At 36.9% G+C, this 22,955-nt stretch overlaps 1 protein-coding gene across 2 annotated transcripts in view; it reads right to left on the bottom strand.

Moving 5' to 3' along the window:
* The window catches only part of LOC145694306 (A disintegrin and metalloproteinase with thrombospondin motifs 1-like), a 176,678-nt gene that overhangs the window by 42,188 nt on the left and 111,535 nt on the right, over positions 1–22,955 (bottom strand). For both annotated transcript variants that reach the window (XM_081770395.1, XM_081770400.1), the window contains exon 11: positions 1,918–2,039. In XM_081770395.1, the coding sequence (XP_081626521.1) occupies positions 1,918–2,039 (122 nt within the window). The remainder of the gene's footprint in view (positions 1–1,917; positions 2,040–22,955) is intronic.

The raw sequence follows: 22,955 nt of genomic DNA, 5'->3' as shown, positions 1-22,955 counted from the left end.
TCTTGTGTTGCAGGGACGTAGAAAAATGTTTCGGAAGTGTTTGAATACTCCGAATAATTTCTCCTATATTAGCGGTGAAGAAACATTTTGGTCGAGGAAGGATTTAATTCCGCGATCTAGCTTGTATAGAAGATCAAGGTCCACTAACATGCCAAGTTTGATCCAAATCGGATCGTACAAAATATAATTATCTTTTTTAGAAGAAAAAGAATCAACTCAAGGAAGGAATGAGTGAATTCCATAACTTATTGCTTATATTATGCAACCCATTATACTCTTACGTTGTTGGGTTGCATACATTATTTACTTTTTTCTTTTTGCTGCTACTTGCTACCTGCATAAGCAACAATATTGTATTCGATTCAAACACAGTTGCAGTTTACTTCATTATTTTTTTTAAAAAAATTATAAGTTGTAAATATAAGGGAGATAGACGTCAACTACAATGGGCTCTGTTGCTCAAGCACCCATTAGAGCACATTTTAATGGGTGCTCAGCAACCATTGGACTCACGGGCTGGAATTAATTTCGAAATTACACAGTCGTATCGTGGAGAAAATTCTGATTCCTTTTGCTCTTAATGTAAGCTGTATCAATGAATATTACCTGTTTAATTACACTATGCAGTCATGAAACTATATAAAAAAAAACTATCAACCATACAAGTTCCTTTTTAACTCTGTGTACTATTATTTATATTTTAGTACTTAACATGATAGTAATTAAATCTGCAATATTAAATTAATACTTTTTTTCACTTTCATTTGGCCAATATTTTTAAATACATTGGAAATGTAAATGCAAAATCGCAATGGTTTCTTCGAGTTTTCTGCAACATACAGCAGAAGTAATCTAAGTTTAAAATAAATAAATAAATAAATAAATAAAACTCTGGAGCTCCTCGTGGCTAAGTGGTTAGCGTGGGAAACCTGGGTTTGATTCTCGGCGGGTTCTCATGTGGTGCGGATATCACGTTAAGCTGTAGATCCAAATATCATATAGACATTGCCTATATAAAGTTGCACTAAATTCAATCCAATCAAGAAATAAGTCTGGCCCCTTTGCAACTGAAAAATATTTCAGAGTTCATTTTACTCCAGTAGTATGTGCCTTCGTGATGGTCTTTCACGTCGTCCAGGGGAAGCATCCCGGGAATGGAAACCACTGGTCTATATTGCATCTGTTTTCTTTTAATAGAAAGAGCTTTGCCTAGACTTCGTGATTTACCTTATAAGTACCGAAATAGGAGTACCTACTGAAAAATTAAGCTGCATTTATGACGAGGATATTAACATCGTAGACTTGATTAAGTTGATTGACATTCTACAAAACCAATCACTTCCCTTCTACAGATTATCTCATCGGTAACTTCAGAAGGTAATAACTAAGTCAAGTGTAGTTGTCACAGTAAGACATAGACTGAACACTCCAACTGAATGCTGTGCTTTGTCATAGTTTTCTGCTGTTCTTTTTAGTAAACGACACGAAGAAGGGAAGGAGCAAAACTGCAGATAAACTGGCGTTGGTAAAAGACAGGAGTGACAGTCACACAAGGAACATAGATAGCATGGGCGATGGTTTTCCAGACACACTATTCATAGATCCATGATGACACCTACACTGACAACACTTGCTTATTCCTTTCTCCACCTCATCCTTTCTCCTACTTTTGCTTAAGTCTTTTACTGTCTGCTGTTTCTCAGTCCGTAAAAGCGTGCTCCTACGTCATACATCGGACATATAAAGGACTATACTCTTTCTACGACTATTGGTCTACAAAATGCAAGTGTGGAGAAAATAGAGAAAACTTAGGAGAACGGAAAACAATGAGGAATTGTCTCAAGTGTTTCTTATTTTGTGACTGTAACACGATTGGTTTCGATAATAACTTGTGTAGTAATTAAAATATATACGTACCTGAATGCAAATATGGTTTGCAAGGTCATATGAACATGGAGTTCCATCCGTTAGATTCTCGCCTGTTAGTAGTACTTCTCCAGTTTCTCGACTTTGGCATATTAATTGACATTTCCAACGATCTGCAAGAAGATAAACAGTATAAGTGCTGCTCAAATCAAGAAAATAATACATAAACAGTTAACTGTTTTGCAGAATCATATACAAATTGTTACCAAAAATTATGGAAACACATGTAGTTTGCAACATATAAGATGTGTAAAACAGTAGCACCCAAGATGCCTGTGCAACGCCTGGCCTTTGTTAATAGGATGTTAGGTGATTGTCTACAGTACGTCAGGCAGGATAAAACGGAGCTGTCTGTTGAAGTCTGCAGATGGTGATGGTATAAAATGGCAGACATCTCTGAGTTTAAATAAACCAAATTGTGGGTTCTTGGTTAATTAGTTCAAGTGTATCTAAGTAGCTAGTGTGTTAGGTGCACAGCCAAAGTAACCAAAGTGATGACGACCTACAGAACTCATGCGAAAATAATACCTGCGAAGAGTAATAACGGATATTCTTTGCCGATAGTAAAGCCTCAATGACAAGGAACGGCAACCATTGAAGAGGATTACTACCGAGGATTGTAAAGTAAATGCGACAAGAGGTGACTGCAGAACTTGATCAGCACCAGAATAGACTATTGTGACGATCATAGCCAGCTTGGCTCCTCTTTATCACATTTATATATATGGTTCTGTATGGTTGCGAAACATGGTCGCTTACTCTGAGGGAAGAACATAGACTGAAAGTATTTGAGAACAGGATCCTGAGAAGAATATTCGGACCCAAGAGGAACGAGAATGGGGAATGGCGGAAGCTTCATAACGAGGAACTACATAGTTTATACGGTTTACCCAACATTGTTAGGGTCGTCAAGTCTAGGAGGCTTAGGTGGGCAGGTCATGTAGCTAGAATGGAAGAAAGTAGAAACGCTTTCAAAGTCTTGACTGGTAGACCCATAGGAAAACGACCATTAGGAAGACCTAGGCGCAGATGGGAGGATAATATTAAGATGGATCTCGCAGAGATAGGAATACAAAGTAGAAACTGGATCCAATTAGCTAAGGATAGAAGTCAGTGGAGAGCTTTTGTGAACGCGGCACTGAACCTCCGGGTTCCATAGGCCATAGAGTTAGTTAGTTTAGTTATATATATATATATATATATATATATATATATATATATATTCATTGTTGTGCTCCTTAGCAGATTGTTTTATACCTGGGTATTCATTGTTATCTTCATATTACAATGTTTATTATTGCTATTGTCGGTCAGGACGGGGCTTCAAGTTTTGCCTATTCAAAATTTGCCTAATATCCTTTAGGTATGAAAACGTCAATCAAAATGCTGACACAGTTACTATTCTTATTAGGCGAAAATTTATTTCTTTCTTTTTTTTTATGTTAACTCGTATACGTTGGTAGTCCTGGATCTCATGAAAGAAAATTTTAATGGACAACTTTCAAAACTGTTTAATCGATTTTAGCAGTTATGCACAGTATATCATCCCTCTCGAGACAAAAGGGCGTATCTCACATTCTTTTAACTTTCCCAGGAGACAAGTTTAAACATTTTCTCATTATTTATTCTTATGTCTTCTTTTAAAATTTAGTTTGATTTCCTTCATTTCAGGTATATAACTTACGAAATCAAACTAAATTTTAAAAGAAGACGATACAATAAATAATGAAAAAAGGTTTAATCTTGTCTAGTGGAAAAATTAAGAAAATAAGATACACCCCTTTGTCTCGAGAGGGATGATATGATAAATAGGCCCTATTTATGGAAGTATTTTCCATTTACTTACTGTCTTCTTTCTTCGAAGAGAGAAACAACGTTCCATCATACAGATTCTCTGTAATTCTAGAAGTCATTAGTAAGTTGTAATGGAATCCGCACTAGATGACTGTCGATTTTGAAGAAAAAAAAGTCAGCTGTCAATTGCGTTTCATTTTTTTTTCAAATCCAAAATCCAAGAATGTTACGTTCACTATTTTAAGAGCATTTGCAGAAAGGTTTAGGGAATGGGATTAGTTCAGCTATTTTGTGTATCGGGAAGATGATGATATCAGGAAGCAGATCAAAAGAGTTGCTGCACTACCTCCTTTTTCAGAAGACAGAGTATCCGATATTTTCATTCATACTATGAAAACTACGCCGAACGTACCACAGGCACCAGACTCCAATGATGACTACATGGTTGAGGCATGGCTGGACGAGGATGAGACACATTATCTAAACGTAGTAGGATATGTCTTCTTCTTTGTTCCATATTAAGTGTAACCGGTGGCGTACGCAGTTCATCAAGGGGACTTCAAGTGTTTTAATCTCATACCCTTTTAGGACAATAGTGATTTTTGTAGGGTAATGCTTATTTGTGCGTACCTTGCCCAAACATTCCCCTTCTCCTTGCGCACGTCACTGACTGTAGCTATTATTTCTTAGGTGTAAAAGACATCAGCCACTATCTGGAACAGTGTTATCAATTTGGAGAGAAAGTCGCTAAGTCTAGGGAATTTCACTTTTAGAACAGCGATATATCTATATCTATATCTATCTATCTATCTATCTATCTATCTATCTATCTATCTATCTATATATATATATATATATATATATATATATATATATAGATATATATATATATATATATATATATATATATATATATATAGATAGATAGATAGATAGATAGATAGATAGATAGATATTCAATTGGAGGCTTCTTTGGTGATTTTTAAATGACGATTTGGCAACTTACAAATTTAACGACTTTTGTTTTGCAAATAGCTTATTCTTCTGGGGTTAAGTGCCGGAGAGTAGGTCCAGAAATTTGAAATCTAACTCAACCGAACCTAAACTAATCTAACCCAAACTAACCTAATCTGAGTCTTGACATATTTGACGTCTGTAGCACAAGGGCCTCGTTCTGTAATAGCCTCTCTGTTAATTCGAAGCAGTTCTATTATTATTATTATTATTATTATTATTATTATTATTATTATTATTATTATTATTATTATTATTATTATTATTATTATTATTATTATTATTATTATTTGTTGCTTATTTCAATCAGCGTGTGAGTAGTTCAATAGAACCCTGCTTTATTTTCCGTTATCCGTTACCTTCTAATGGAAAACAATTACAACCTTGAATGTTCCTTAGCTTGCAGGGCTTCCATTGAGAGGCACAAACCATATAGCATTACCGATAGCAAGCTGATTAGCTATAGTAGCGTGAGTTAAAGTAACATGAGTAAGATCAATTTTTAAAAGACTTTTAACTTTTGTGTACAATTTTTCTAAATTCATGTTTTATTTCATTGAAATGAAATTGATCCTAAAGTAAAAATAATAATAATAATAATAATGTACTAAACGAAAAATTATTGATAAAGTACTATTGACATATTAAGGTTAGTAATATATCATCCAATGATAGCATTTTTTTTATTTGTACGTTTCTAGAGCGTACATAGGACAAACTTAAGACTGATCACAAATCTATTATAGGCCTATATGTATATATAGAGATGAAAATTTACGAATAATTTTTAGCGAGTTTTCACCAGCAATTAGAATCATTTTATCTTTTTATTTAACGATTCTTTGTGTCAACTTTTTGGGAACATTGATCTGGGATTATAACCTTGCACATAGGATCGATTATACGAGCACAGATCAATGTTTTTAAATCAATCTGAACCAAATTTCGTTGAATGTTTGTTTATTTGCCTGTTTTAAATTGCTCACGTAGTCACCTGTTTTAATGATTTCCGAGAATATTTCCTTTATACAAGTCATATATATAATTCATTAGCTGAGATCAGTGTATATTTGTTTCGGTTCACCATTGCGAAGAATCTTGTTAATGGTATTTCATTTATTTCTTGCATGAGATTTGTGGAATGAGGACAACACTCGACAAGATGACAAATCGGGCTGAAGTATAAAATTAGCAAGCAAGCAGGAAATTCGCACCTGACCATGTGCAGATTTATAGATGCTCCAAAACAGAAACAAGTAGAGAATAAAATGACACTGGATTAGCTTCTGATGAAGCACTTCGCTAAATCAAAGAAAGCATACTGAGGGAGGACACATCGGTTAAAAAAAAAAAAAAAAAAAAAAAACTTTTTCTCGCTAGGAGCTAAGGGAAGGAAACTTTCCTAATGTTCTAAGAAGAATTAGGACTTCTTTCAAAGACCAGCCGCTGAAAGAAAGTGAAGTGGTGTCGCCTTAATTGACACATTGTGGAACTCACACAATACAGTACGTTGATTCAGTGTCTCACTGCTTTAGTTTGTGTGATTAGTGATTTTTAATGACAGTGGCGGATCTAGAAGGTAAAAGCTGAGGGGGGCACCCAGAACCCAGACTATGATAGGTATATCATAAGCTTACTATAAAATTTAAAAAAAAATATATATATATATTAAGCTATTATAATAGCTTAAGTTATTTTTGTCACTAAAAAAAAAAAAAAAAATGGGAGGCCTAGGGCCCCAAGCCTCGGGTTATATCCGTCACTGGTGATTTGTAAATGAAATAAAATGAAATCTATAATTTTACGACCCACGATTATGCCCTTTATGATGCAGGAAACGAATGATTGATGAAGTTGAATAATTATGAAATAAATAAACCAATGATAATGCGAGAGGAAACGGGAGAACACCGAGAAAACCCATCGTCATATTGCCCACCACAAACTTATATAACCTGAGATCAAACCAGGGCCTCCTCACACCAGAGGTGAGCTCTCTAGCTCATTCAAAACTTGCCTACATGTTCTTTTGAGATTACACTTGAAAATTTTATTGCCAGAGATTACAGGGCGAATTTTGAATATGAGAAGCTTGATGTTACCGGTTAAGATCGTTTTCTACACGTCGATTCATACTGTCTGCAGTTCCTTCACAATGCTGCAGCAGAAAACGCTTATTTTCTTTGTTTTTCCAGGGTATAAAAATTATTGGCGCACATTTTTTCGTTTTAGTTATCTCCAGATATAAAATTTGCACATGAATAAGTAAGATCGTATTGGCAATAATTTCTCGCTGATAGGTCATTCTTCTAAAAGTATTTCATAAACTCGTGTCGATGACTCATGTGAGGTATTACATGTTGCCTCTTCTTATTGAAGAAAGTAGTCGTTGATTTGAGTTGGTGATAGTTGACTATAAAATTGTCCAGATAAACTTTGGTTTTTATAGTTGAGAAAATTGGGCCTACTATTTGCAAAGTGAGCGCCAAACGCCAATTTTGTGGTCATGTAATGGCTCTTCATGAGTCTGGTGAGAATTTTGGAAGAACAAAATCTTGTATTCTGCGCATTCTCATAACTCTAGAGCGGATCCAGGGGAGGCGATCGCACTCCCAGAAGAGGAAACTTTCGTATTTTATATATAAATAAAACCCATCCCAGAATTTGGAGCTCTTAAAAGTAGCTCTTGCTAGCAGTATTAGAATCCATCGCCCCCCCTCCAGGAGTCCGTCCTGGATCCGCCCCTGTCATAACCGGGCAGGTGTAACTATGCTTCCCTCTGTTAATAGCCACAAAAATCTTTGAATACTTGTATACAGAAACAATGCAGAATAGTTTACGTGTTTAGCTCGCTTGAGGTCTTTTCTGTTGGTAATTCAGTATGGTCTCAGGTACAGTTATTTCAGTACTCGCAGACACGTTGTTTGCGATACACTTCATTCCGTAACGATCTGCGTCAACGCAACACAAAATTTATGTTTTACATTGCGACAATAAGTATTACAGTTGTAATGATTTTCCACATTTTTTGCGTTGCGTTGCAATCCGCAAATTTTGCGAAGACCGATACGAAACGGATCTCATGGTCTTCGAGTTCATCTCCGGGAGCTAGCTTCTATACACTGCTCAATGTTATTGAAGTACTTCATGAGTGCGAATTGTGGGACCCTCATGTTTATAAGGTTGATAACAGAGCAGCCGATTTGACGTCATTTCCGTACCACATATTAAGTACTGCGTTTAGCTGGTGATTTTGTTCCTGAGTATATATCAGCGAAATTTTCTTACGTTCCTTTAAGCGACCCGCGTCTGGTGCTAGTCGCAGGTATACACTAAACGACAACTGCACTTACATTACTTCACGTGATAGCGTACAAAATAATTCAAACTGACAGCAACAATAATGAATGAATGTGTGCACTGCATTCTAAGCACAACAATGACTTATAACAATTTCCCCAGAAGCTTAACAGTCAAAAATTATATAAACATGGGAAAGCGGAGCTTCTTATTCATGGATCACCCTGTATTCATATAATTTAACTATTTTGTAAGCTAGTCTTCAGGCTTCTTTATTTACAGAGAAAATGAATTCCATTTTGTGCTGTTAGTATAATCTACAGAAAATTATTACTGCATATAAGAGGGATTTGCAAATATTTTTGTTATTTTTTCTTTTAGATTTACTTTGACAAGTTCAAGTTTGGGAGTTAATAGTCTAAAATAAGCATAAGTCTTATTATGAGTCATTCTATTTCCAGTTTTGTCATTTTAACTGAGTGGAATGAGATCACTCTATTACTGGAAGCGTCACAATTACGAAACGGAAATGAAACGTGCTTCAGGCAATGCGGAATGAAGTTTTTCATATTTTCCATAGAAACGGAACAACTCGTATGCTGTTTCATTCTATTTGGCAGAATTATAGAAGTACTTGAGACCGTTTTATATTTGGTTTATCCTATCTGTGCACTTCTTTAACGCCAAATGTGTAATTTATATATATTTTCCTAAAGCACTGAGAAGGGATTATTATTTCCTTGTTACACAAATCTGCAGAGACTAGGGTAAACATGTAACCATGTAGTTTTTTTTTAAAAAACTAACATATTTGTCTAACAGACACTAGGTCTAAGAATGAGGGAAAGCAGGCTAGTCGACGAATACGCGACAAAACGTACTAGCGACAAAACGTACCACCGACAAAACGTACCACTTACCCTGAGGGCTGCTTGTGAAGGGTTTTCTAAAAACAATTTAAATAATGACAAGCGACAAAACGTACCACTTGATACGACGGTATATAAGTATATATATATAGCTATATATATCGGCCAAAATAAGGTTAAAAGTTGAACAGATTTGGTGCTGAGAAAAGTACCGATGTAAGACCAAGACTAAGACTAAGACCATGCCTGCAAGATTCTCGCAACACCAAGACCATACCTGTAAGATTCTCGCCAGACCAAAACCAGCAAGAATCTTACATATGCAATATTTTAATATTTGCTGATTTCCATCACACCTTATCCAGGCTTTGGACCAGAGACGGATAGGCATTATTAGAGGGGCGCGGGCGCTTTCTCCCACAAGGGCCACCAGACCTCAATGTCACAAATCAATTGCACAGTTTTCTTTCTACAGTAACTCAATAGTATTAACAATTGACAATTATAACCTGATATTCTTTTATCAGTATATTATTCTGAATTGTTCAAAATATTATATGAAGTTCAAGGAGAACGTATACTATATTACAAAAATAGCAGATGTTTTAGTGTACTAGTTTTTGATGCTACTGTATCTATCACTTTTGCATTCGAAATATTTTTAAATAATTTTCAATAGACATCAACAAAATGTTTTCAAATGTTCCTGAGACATGGTACTCATTAGCCTATTTTTAATGTATTTCAGTTTATTTCAATTTTGAAAAAATTCTTTCACGTGTTACCTGAGTTACGGGCAAAGTCAATAAAAATTTGTATGCCTGAAACCTGGATAAGTATTACTGCACAAATTACAATTCTGCAAAATTAAAAAGCAGCACATTGGACAATTTTGCAACACGTTTTGCATTCGCTTTCCTTGTAAACAAATGTATTTTCTCCTCATTCTGAATCACTTGCACCATCAGCACAGTCATTTTTCCTCGGTTGTGCTCGTCATCAAGACTGACTTTCATGGATATCCACGTCCTTCAAAAGTCCAAGAGAATACATTTATAGTATCCTTGGAAACTTCTTAACTGAAGTTTTTCAGAAAATATGTAAATTTATCGAAAGGCACGTCTGGAAGTTCTGTTACTTGGTTGAAGTGGCTAGGGTCCAAATAATCCATAAAGTACATACTCAAAACTACCATGTCTAATATTGTGTTGAATGCTTCGATGCAGTACCTGGTCATTGGATAGAAGCAGCTTCATCTTCATATTCACAGGAAAAATCTTTGTCCATCTCTGAAGGCGAATTGTCGATAGGTCAATAGAAAAAAAGAAATCACGTTCTAAGTCTTCAAATTTGTTATTTGCCCATTCTGCAAAGCTTAATGCTACATTCTTAACGGATTCAAAATCATCTCTCTACTCTTTCAGTTGGAACAGAGTAGTCTGCACCATCCGATAGGACTACACTAGCAGCACCCTCTATTTGGAGATAGTTTGACAGAGAGGTCGTCACTTGAAATATCTTAAGGAACATTTCTGCTGTCAGAATTGTTTTGAACTTGAGAAGATCTTTTATATATCCTTTCGCTTTACACCTAGCTTTTGGTTTGATATTTTCTGTAGAAGTAATTTTCTTAATTGTTATGGTCAACTCTATATACAAAGCACATTTTTTGGTTCGAAAAATGACCAAACTTTTTTTGAAAAGCAGTGTGTTTTCTACCATCTTGTTTCCGCAATAACTGTAAGACGCCTTTGTTAATATTTGATCTTCCAAATGTACATTCGCTGATAAGACTCACGCATAAATATCGCACAGTCATTCAGCAGAACAATGACATAGAATCAATGCAATTTTTTGTCAGATCACATATGACATGATTGAGTATATGAGCGTAACACCACACGTGTAACTGAGTTTCTTAGTAGTTAAGCGGTTAGCGTATGCGCCTTTGTCGTGGGAGACCTGGGTTCGATTCCCGGCGGAAGCTCATGTGCTTCGGATCTCCCGTAAATCAGTATGTCCCGTCTCATATAGCCTTGCTGATAAAAGGGCCGTTAAACTCAAAATCAACTGAATCACACGTGTAACTGATCATAGGTGAATTGAAAAAATGCGAATATTGTCCTTGCATGTTACTTGAGCCATCGGTTGAGCCATGATCTATAGCTGTGTCTTTCAGTTTATAGGCCGCTACATTTCCTCTGTAAATGAGCCCTCTTTTACCAATGAGTTTCTGCACTTTGACAACTCTGTTCTTCTCAACCTTATACTGTCGTTGTTTCACCTGTTCATGAGGAAGTAGTTTCTTAACATGAAGTAGTACGTTTTGTCGGGGATTAAATATCCGAAATGTTTTAATTAGTCCATGACAGGTTGTAATTTATATAAGTGGTACGTTTTGTCGTGGAATAAATATCAGAAATGCTTTAATTAATCCATGATAGGTTGTCATTTATGACAGGTCGTCAAAAGTGGTACGTTTTGTCGCGAAAATTCAAGTGGTACGTTTTGTCGCTGGTACGTTTTGTCGGGACACCTAGTCGACTCGTAGCGTTGGCTCTGCGTTGTACTTGGCTACTTTGCCGAGCATTTGCCAACAACTCAGTATCTAACGTGAGTCCTAGTAAAGAAATAATTGCGATTAAGAGTGAGAAGTCGAAACTATTGGACGAAATGATGGCAAATTGTAAGTTGAACAACAGACACACTTTAAGATATATTGGGCCAACGTTGCAATTCGCAATTTCCAACCTTGCTAACCATTAGGTAACGTATCATGTACACACAAAGAAAAAACTAGAAGTATATTTTATATGTCCTTTTTAGCTTCCGAGAGCTTATAGTTTCACTCCAGGTGTGTATGTTACTTTATTTCTCGGTAACCTGGCCGGATCTGAACCAAATTTAGTGAACAAATAACCCATGGTTTAAGAAATAATGATCACTATATTTGATGGCTGGGTTTGGCCAGGGACTGTCTCGACTCGTCTTGTATGTGGTATTTTATTTCTCGATAAGAACTTACCGGATCTGAACGAAATTTTGAGAGCAGGTAGCTCATTGTCTAAGAAATAAAGCTTGCTATATTTGTTGGCCGAACTCAGCAAAGCAGGGGCAGGCTTAGTTAGAACTAGAGGCCGCGTTTTCACAGCTTTGCTTCTGAGTTCGGTTCAGCGAGGCTTGTATAAAGATTTAAGAAAGTTGCTGATCAAATGTTCACTATAGAATATTATATTCGACGGAATCGAGAAGTGAGTAGTTCGTAAATGCGACAAAAAATGATTGGGATGTGTTTAAAAGAACGTAGATGTGGAAAACAATGGAGAAATTTGCTATGTCGGATGTAAAATCATTGTGGAATTATGTTACAAAAAGTATGGGAAGAAAGGCAAATATTGATGTAATTAAGAAACTAAAAAAAAAAAAAAAAGAACTAGTTCGGCCATTATCTGAGAATAAAAGCAGTTCTATCCTGAAGCGTTTGATAGAGAGTACAGAAGAAGGAAAGGAGAAGAGGATAGAAAAAGATTTTGATTGATTTTACGATATTAAAATGATTTATTGCTACATAAAGTTGAAAAGTTTACCTGAGATTCCTGACCTCTTGATACTGATGGTTCAGGTGGGGCTATGTTGATGATATTGAAGATGCATATATAATCATGTTTTATTATTAAACACAAGTGGTTATTCGAATAAAAGTTAAGGCATTTCCCTAGCAACACAGGCATTTCTCTTAGAGCCAACCGTGGGAAATGACAAGCTAGCCAATTGTCAAAGATGGCACTACGTTGTAAACAGCAAATTTGTCAACCAAGCTAATTGCCAACGTAATACACACGAAAGTAGTAAAATTTCGATTGGATGTATGAGATAGAAACAGTTACAGTCCATTAGATACGACTTGTCCCTTGTGACAGTTGCTTTCCTGTTTTTTCCCTTCCTGCACGTGGGCATAACAATCGGGCAAGAAGAACTGTTTCTATGGCAACATCACGTTCAGCCAATTATAGTTAGGGTTGCCAAATCTTCGTATTTTGTACGGACTGTTTGTATTTTTGGGTCCGTGTCCGTATCGTACAAAGCATGAAATAGGAAAATGTCCGTATTTCACAGTTTTTGGAGCTGCCCGAAAATTTCCGAGTCTGGAATCACTAAAATCCCTGGTGAAATGAATTGTGTTTCCATCATATAATTTATATTTTAGTTACCACTAATAAAATAGGTTACGTTTTTTTTAAAAAAGTGTCATTTTTCCATTCCAGGATTCTTTTGGTTAGATTTAATATGTGTAATTTAATGGCAAGATTTATTTTATTTGTGTTAATGAAAACAATATAAAACATGTTAATTTCCAATAGTGTTTTAAGTATTACAGTAAACAATTGTATGATAACCTGAAAAGGTGCTTTTGAGGTAAGAAATTTCAAAATATTTGTTCTGAGTTTGGACACCGTATCTTTGATGGGTCGTCATTTTAAGGCTTCTCCGTATTTTGTATAAAAAAATTGGCAACCCTAATTATAGTGGCTCATTTCTCTTGCTCTGCAAAGGTAAACATTCTACCCTTTCCACACATTGCCAATTTGAATATAAACAAATTCACATTGTTCTAGTCGAAAGTCAACTTGACTAGTGGACCTGCTGGTTATTGACAGCATTCCTTTTAGTTCTCTTTTGTGTCATTTAATTTTATAAAACTGAGATTTACTTGCAGTGGATAATTCCATTGTTTCAATACCGGACACAAAAGCTGCCAACACTGAGCACCACGTGTTTGCAGCGAGATATCAGAAAGGACAAGTATTATCAATTACAGTGTAGATAAAAGATGGCAAATTGATGATTTACAAATATGCACTTTAAACTACGTTGGGCCAACATATTTTTTGTATTTGATCGGCTCGGGGAGAAAATAATGGGAAAGATATTTTTAATTTAACTTTCGAATAAACTGGAAAAGAAAGTTTAACATTCCCATGCAATACAATGCAATGATACGTACCAAACAAGCTTCTCCTGCCAACTGCAGGCACTTTTCTGAATTTAAACTACCTACATACTTTTTTATGATCCAATCCTAATGCATTCCGTCTATTAAACTCAATTTTGCCGGAAGTGTCGCTTACCATTACGTTCTTCCAAGCCACCCAATCATTAATCTACGTAGGGCCTACCAAGTATTCTCCTAGGGTTTCTGTAGACAAATTTTACTATATTATAATATTTGGTGGAGTAACGGTACACTGGTTTCCCCTCATTTTTATTATAAAAGACGTTGTATAGTTTATATACAAGATCACAAAAATATGTATTTGCCCCTTACAGCTCAGAGATGGGTGAAACACTTTTTGCCCATTGCAGTTTAAAGGCATGTTAGTATATTTTTGTCCATTCCAGCTCGGAGATGGATAAAATACTTCTGGCTGGTGCAGCTTGAAGGTAAGGTAATAAATATCTTCTGCCCGTTGCAGCACGGAGATGGGTAAAAATAAATCTTGTCATTTGCAACTCGGAGGTAAGGTTAAAAGAAAAAGCCTTTCGTGCCCGAAGCAGCTTAAAAAGATAAGGAAGATATGACCAGTTAATAACGGATGTTTCTTTTTTTTTGCTTCGAAGTATCCGTTCTTAAAGTCAGTTTTTGAAGGCGGAGTCTGTAGAGAGGCTAAAGTTTGTTAGTATCTCTTTGTGTCTTCTTTTGTATTCCCTCGGTGACAGTATCTGTCGACTGCTTGCAGATGTTTGTGCCGAAGTATGTGGTTTTGTTTACTTATATAAAGGGATATTGCAATATAATGCAATAAAATTTGCAAGAATTACAATCTATTTGGTATTGATTACAAGTAGTATGTGCTTTCGTGTTAGGAGTATCTATGACATTGTTGAAAATTGGAGTATCACCGTTACGAGAATACAAATAACAATAGACATAGTCTAATCTCTAAGATAACAATGTATTTTTTTATATATACAGTACATAAGTGAAAAATAAAATAAGCAATAGTTTCTATAGCAAATAAAAACTCCACATTAATATTGACAACGAACAAAATATCTTTTAGAACTATACAAATGAGTTTTTTCTTGATTTTTCAAAAACTACACATGGGACTTGACCCTCAAACTTATAATTTTGTTGAATTTGATGTTATCTATCGACTTTGAACTAGAGATGGACAAAACCGTTTTTTTAAATAAAAACCGGAAACCGGTTTCTAAAAAAACGAAATCCGAAAAACAGACATTTCGGTTTTCTCCAAAACTGGTTCGGTTTTCACCACAGTTTCGAAACACATAAAACTACTTCTGTGGAATCAGTTTCCGGAGAACAACGAAACACTATTCTGGTCAGAAAGAGAACCAATTTTGAAAAAAAAAAAAACAAAAAAACCGGAACATTTAAAAAAAACGAATTCGGCGAAAAACCGAACCAGTTTGGGCGAAAACCGAACCGGTTTTGAAGGAAACCGGTTTTGGTGAAAACAGGTTTTTGAAAATTTTCGGAAACCGGTTTCGGTTTTCCTAAAAACCGAAAACCTGTTTTTGTGACCACCACTATTTGAACATTATTTTAGCTAAATAGAAATTAAAATTTAAGAGTTAATCATAATTTTAGGCAATAGCTCACTAACCATACTACCCAGAAAGGGTCCGAACGGGGCACTCGAGTTGTCGAACGACATATTTCAGATATGAAAGAGGGGGTGAAACTATGTACATATGCAAATTTATAGCGGCTGGGGGCAACATGAAGAAGCATGAGAGTAGGAAGAAATATGGCCAACCGTAGGACCCAGCAACAGAGAAAGCTAAAGAATCACTCGTCCCGCACGTGAATGGCCATAGAAATGAAGCTAAATGTTTAGTAGTAGATGCATAAGATCTGCTATATGTAATGAACATCATGGCCGCCATATTGGAAGTGGCCATCTTGAAATTGAATTCACATTGTAAAAGAGAAAGTGGGTCATGTGGCATATGTAACAGCACTGAAATTTTGCCAGGAATACATTGGTGTTAACCATTCTGTAGTAAATATTCTGAGTTGAGAAGTAATATGCAAGAAGGAAGCATATAAACACTGTGATAGTCTTATTAGTATGACGTCAAAAGCTAGAGCTTGGAGAACTCTGGTTTGCATACAGACCAAAGAAAAAGTGTGTCTACATGCAGAATAGCTGAGAGTAAGGGAAAGATGTCATTGACGACAGAGAAAGAAGAGACCAAAGGTGAGTCCTTGCCACCTACTGTGTGTCCAATTTGCAGACAGGAAATGAGCAAGAGAACGCATCAGTTAATATCTGTGTTATCAGTGAAGTAGTCAAGTAACATAGAGTGGTTAGTAGGGAGGTTAATGTGCCCTTCATCGATGAGCCACTATTGAGGAAGTGCTAGAAAATGACAAGGTATATTCTAATTCATCATATGGAAAATTTACTTCTTCTTGTGGGCATGAGTATGAATCCCCAGGTAGTTGTGTCATTATTAGTGCTTGAGTTTGTGATAGGGATGGTACCGAGACTGAGACGGACTTTTATATACCGAGACGAGACCGAGACTGAGACGGACTTTTACATACCGAGACGAGACCGAGACAGACCTCTATAAATCGAGACGAGACCGAGACGAGACTTTGGTCAGTCTCGGTCTCGTCTCGAATATTGATAGTTATTTTACCTTTACTCAAAATTTGTTTCGTTGCTGTATGAGATAATATGAGAACGGTTGACTGATGTACAGTGGCGTATTTAGGGGGTAAGTATCGAGCTCAAGCCCCTCCCGAAATAAATTTGTAATCATTTTTTCGCATTGCACGTACGACACAAATGTTTGTTACCCGTTCCTCAAGCCTCTCCTGAAACAAAATCCACTGCCAATGAAATCTTTAAGTTTTACGTCCCACGATTATGCCGGTTAGGCTAAAGGAGACGGTGATGATGAGAGATGAGTGAAATGGTGGAATGAAGAAAGTGGGAGGAAACGGGAGAACCCCGAGAAAACCGACGAGCACGGTGTTTGTCCACCACAAAGTCCACACGGCGCGAGCTGGGATCGAACCAGGGACCCCAAGCACCGGAGGTGAACGCTCTACCACTAAGCTACCGCATATATATACTGGCGCGGATCCAGGATATGATCAAGGGAGGGGCTAAACCATACTTTGCCTCTTTATCCAGTGTAAAGCAGGATTGAAGCCCATTTTATTCAGTGTATACCTGAGCATTAAGGAGGGATATAGCCCCTATAGCCCTTCCCTTGGATCCGCTCGTATATATAAACAAGCAGTGTTACCAACGCAAAATAACGTTGTATTTTCTCAAATTGCACTATGTAAGGTATTACCTATTTCTAATTTAGATATTAAATAAAAACAGAATACCACATACATTGTTCAGTGTAACAAAGGATAATACAGTATCACTAACATCAACATTTTGGAGATCTCTTATAACTCAAATAGCATAAACGGTGCAATGTGCATGATTTGTATCTTAGCGTCAAATACTATGATTATGGTATAATGTATTTCGAATGAATGAAGGAACAAAGTTACAAGAAATGAAAAATTTAACTTTTTCTAAAGACTTTACTTCGAAAACCTGCTGACATATCACGTCTCATCATGTAGATGCTTCCAAAAGACTTACGTAATCATGATGTCATTTACAACAATTGTTATTTCAAATCGTTTCAGAGATACCAAATACGTGGATAGTGATTGTTATAATGCTTAAAATAACGTATTTGTGTTGCTTCTATAACATTATAACAATATTTTGGTGGTTTTAATTACAACAAGTCGCAGTTCCATTATTTTAAGCAGTGTTGCTAACTTAAATAAAATGCTAAATATTATTCTAAATATAGAGCAATGTAACTAAGCTTCGAAATATTTTAATAACTCGTAATTTGTTTTATGGTGGAAGAATGTTTTCAAAAGATGACGTTTTTCATAGTCTTTCTGCTATTTATAATGTTAATATCAAAGTTTTCGTTCCAGTAATACATGTAAATGCAAATTGTAACTGAAATTAAATGTAACTGATAAATTTTCAGTAATATTGGTTGTTCCCGGTAAGCCCTAGGTCTGGTCTACACTTTAGATTAAAACCGTGCTTAAGTAAAAGTTCTAAATACGCCCTAGTTACATTTCACTTGTTTTAGTTTGACCACCGACCACCTCAAACTCGATCCATACCATATAGCTATATGCAATAAAGGACTTAGAGTTAGTAACACATATTGTGTTGATTTTTGGTTTGGTTTGTTTTAGTTTAACGTCCCATGATTATGCTAGGGCGTCTAAAGGAGACGTGGAGCTAATGATAATAATGGAATACGAACCACTTCGGTCGTTCAACTGTACCTACACCGGAAATCGAATTCGGAACCACCGAACCGAAGTCAGGCGTGCTAGCAGCTAGACCAAATGGAGGTCCTCACATTGTGTTGATTTAAATCATTGAGTCAGTGTTGCCAGATTCGAAGATCAAAAAGTAGCGTGTCTGTGCTCCAAAAGTAGCGGATTTGAACTATTTGTAGGCCAAATATATAGAAATGAATTATTTGGCAACTAATGACTGGTACTACTAATTGAATAATTTTTAACATGGGCTGGAAAATGTGCTGGACGTATTGCAAGAAATTATGATCGATAGACAAAAACAATTCTAGACAGGATACCACGAGATAAAAACAGCCTAGAAAACGTTCTTGTACAAGAAGGTTTGACGAATTCAAGAACAACTGGGGAGTAACCTGAGAAAGAACTGCTCAAAATAGATAGTTGTGGAGAAGACTTGGAAAAACCTTCATCCAGCAGCGGATTCACAATGGTTGATTATGATTATGGCTATGATTTTATTATATCTGGATCTTAGAGGTAAACTAAACCAAGTCATAATTTCGTAATTTTACAAGAGAAGCGAAAAACCAGTTCCTTAAGTAAGACCTATAGTACTGTTTTCAAACTATACTAAGTAGTTACAAAGTAATAGAATGCTTTTAGACTTACATTGTTCACCACTAGAAAGAACATAGTCTACTAATAATGTATTCTTAACTCAATTTCGACCTAAAAATGACTTAGCATAGTCTACCTCTAAAGTTCATGTATATATATAACTTTTACTAGGTAAGGTAGGGTAAAAACAGATCCAAAATTTAACGAAATTCGTACAGCGAAAAACAAAAAATTGATCCTTCATATTGCAGCAAAACTACGAAAATTAATACAAAAGAAAACTAGAAAGTTAAGAATCCTTGTTTTGCCGGGACAGAGAAAATAGATACATATAGCTCGAATTACCTATATACTTACATAATATGTACAGATGGTGATCAGAAAAATGGAAACACCTGTAGTTGGCAACACGTCAGATGTATGGGTTGGCAGTGGCGTCGTCGCGCCCGCAGCTCCGGACCGCTGGTGGTGGTGTGTTAGGTCGGTATCCATACTACGTCAGGCGCAGTGGAACAGCAGTGTTCAGTGGTTGCAGCAGACGGAGATAGTGTAAAATGGGAGACCCCTCAGATTTTCAAAGAGGGCAAATTGTTGGTGCGCTGTTATGTGGAGTGAGTGTGACGGCAGTGGCTACTGTGTTAGATGTGTCGCGTGGAACAGTGTCGAGGGTGGTGACGGCCTACACAACACACGGGAAAACCACATCGGGGAAGCGGAAGAGTGGGCGGAAGAAAATCATGAGTGACAGGTCACGCCGGGTATTAAAGCACATTGTCACGCAGAACCGTCGTGCCACTGCGGAGCAAGTGACGGAGGAACTCAATCAGCACCTCCCCCACCCTGTTTCGACAATCACAGTCCGCCGCGAATTACATGACATGAACTTACGGGGTCGTGTTGCACGTGCCAAACCGCTCATCAGGGACTGTAATGCTTTCGCACGCCGCAAATGGCGCCGCGACCATGCAACTTGGACCGTTGAGGACTGGAAACGTGTGATATGGTCGGATGAGTCATCCTTCACCCTATTCCCAACCACGGGCCGTGTTTATGTGTGGAGAACGCCCAAAGAAGCTTATGATCTGCAGTGTCTCCGCCCAACTGTAAAACATGGCAGCGGCTCCGTGATGCTGTGGGCCGCCATATCATGGTTTTCATTGGGTCCTGTGGACACACTTAGCGGACCAATCACTGCCAACGATTATGTCGCAATTTTAGGAGACCACTTGTATCCTATGGTCCGGATGTTATTCCCGGACAATGACGCCATCTTCCAGGATGATAATGCACCCATTCACACAGCTGGCGTTGTTGCAGCGTGCTTTGAGGAACATCGGGTTAAAGTTCAACACCTCCCCTGGCCCGCCCAATCCCCAGATCTCAACATAATTGAACATCTGTGGTCCGTCTTGAAAACACGACTCCGGCGACGATTTCCAGCTCCATCCTCTCTCACAGAACTGGCCGATGCCCTGCACGAGGAATGGTGTAAGATTCCACTTGCTACCATTCACGACCTCTATGCCTCCATCCCACGTCGCATCAAGGCTGTTCTATTGCAATTTCGTTCAGGTGTTTCCATTTTTCTGATCACCATCTGTATGTCCATGTTTCGCAAGTAATTTTCAAGCAATGTACAATTTCAGCGTAATGAACGCATGATTAGTTTTCTCGAATAAAGATCACATGCACCGCTGAGAACTCAGGAATAAGCTAAATCTATGTTATGGCATTGGATATATCCTTATATAATACATTACGACCTTATAAACTTGTATAAGAAACATAATGTACTTAAAGTGAGACGCGAACTATACGAAACATAAGACTTTGAATCTAACTTGTTTGGTGAACCAACTCGAGACCACAGATAGCAAAGATGAGTACCGTAACTCCCACCATAAGGTTAAGGAAGTGCTTGTTTTGAAGTGTCAATTAAACACTGAGATGTGAAACGGTAATAAAGCATTTGATCAATTTGAAACAAAATATATGGTAGTAATAATTTACTCTATTTGTTAAGATAATGAACGTTATATTCTGTTTTTAAAATGGTAATCAAACAGAATGTTTTTGATAATAACTGAGAAATTGCGAAATTTCAATTTCGGCGCGATTAAATACATTCGTGCTGTTAGAAATATGTATTGCGTTATCCGTTAGGAGGTATTGACAATTCTGATTCAGAGGAAGGATATAAACTACTGTATATTACTGCAGTTAATTTAATAGAGCTTAATTGTATAGGTAGTACTGAGAGTATTTGAGACAAAGTCTATTGCTGAAAGTGAAATATGAATTACTATTAGGGTTTTATCCCAAGTATGTTATACCCACTGATGATTGAACCTGGAACACCCACATGGAAAGCATTAGCGCTAGCAAATTAGCTACGAAGAGGCACATCATACCATAATTCTAAGCCAAGAATGAAGGCAAAAAGTAAGAAGCGGAAACGACAGACTGTATGATAATACTACTTTCACAATTTTAATTCATACTATTTATTTCGAGACTTTCGAGACGAGACCGAGATCGAGACAAGCATCTGTTTACCGAGACGAGACCAAGACGGCAATTTTTGACTCGAGACGAGATCGAGACCGAGATCGGTAGTTATCAACCGAGACGAGATCGAGACTGTACAAAGTTTCGTCTCGTCTCGTCTCGTCTCGATGCCATCCCTAGTTTGGGACGTGCGACAATAATCCCTGTGTAGAAGATCAGAAATGTAATTTCTAGTGAATATTGATACAGTGGTCGAAGAATATCAAACATAAGAAATAGATGATAGAGTGCCAGGTGAGAACAGCTCTTGTGTTTTCATCAGCTCTTGTGTTTTCATCACACTCATATAGATACTCTTCACATCAAGTGTCCTTCATAGATTGGTATTATCTTTATCAGTATACTACCTTATTTGATGATATATGGTATTTTCTTTGAGAAGAACCACGTTGTAATTGTACCTGAAATCCACAGCCCTCCTTTGTGTCGGGTGTTTTAACGTGACATCAACTAACCATCTTTAACACTGCAAGATTACCAGCTCTTTACATGTGCAAATGCTCTTTGTAATATTGTTTTTGGATGTGCATCATGTGCCAACATTATTCCGACAGGTTATTCCGAAGTTTGTTCAAATATCCCCTCATGACTTTCTTACATGTTACTTCTCAAATCACAATAAAGTTACTACAAAATGGTTAATATCAATGAATTGCTGGTAAAATTACACGGCTATTTCATATGCCACATGACCCACTTTCTCCTTTACAATGTGAATCCGAATTCAAGATGGCCACTCAATATGACGGCCAGGATGTTTATTACATATAGCAGATCTTGTCATGCATCTACTACTAAACACTTGACGTTAATTTGCGTGGCCATTCACGAGTAGAACGAGTTATTTCTTACCTGTCTGTGTTGCTTGGCTCTACGGTCGACCATATTTCTTCCGGCTCTCCTGCTTTTCATTGTTGCCCTCAGCCGCTATAAATTTGCATATGTACATAGTTTCACACCCTCTTTCATATCTGATACATGTCGTTCGGCAACTCGAGTGCCCCATTCGGACCCTTCCCTGGTAAGTAATGACATTTTGTTAATGATATAATGAAGAGTTATATAATGTCAAGTATCAGTTTCGCCAGTTTCGCCAATAATGTGATTTTCGTACAGCATCAATTTTTAGGATGAGAAACACATTGTTTTTTTTTTTTTTTTTTTTTTCGAAATTTACGCATAAGCTTTTGCACTCACCCATACCATTTTGTTCAACTTAATGCCAACTACCAATTGTTATACGTCCTCATGTGTGTAGGCACGGCGCTAAGGATGGCCGCGGGTGGGCGATTGCTTATCTGATGGATGCCCTCACCTACTCGTTCGCTATGTCCAGCAGAATTAGATTAATTTATACAATATCATATACTTCAAAAATGAATCATTTGTACGTACCTTCAATTACACTATAACGTAATTATACAGTTTCAGCACTCTTGTTTCACTCGGAATAAACAACGATGTTAAGTCTGATATTTGTGATAATGATATCAAAAGTCGGGACAACGAGTTAGTAAAAC

The sequence above is a fragment of the Thermobia domestica genome, chromosome 1 (assembly GCF_964235325.1).
Source record: "Thermobia domestica chromosome 1, izTheDome1.hap1.1, whole genome shotgun sequence".
Classification (NCBI taxonomy): Eukaryota; Metazoa; Arthropoda; class Insecta; order Zygentoma; family Lepismatidae; genus Thermobia; species Thermobia domestica.
The sequence above is the reverse complement of the archived record's forward strand: the minus strand, read 5'-3'. Positions and strand labels throughout refer to the sequence as shown.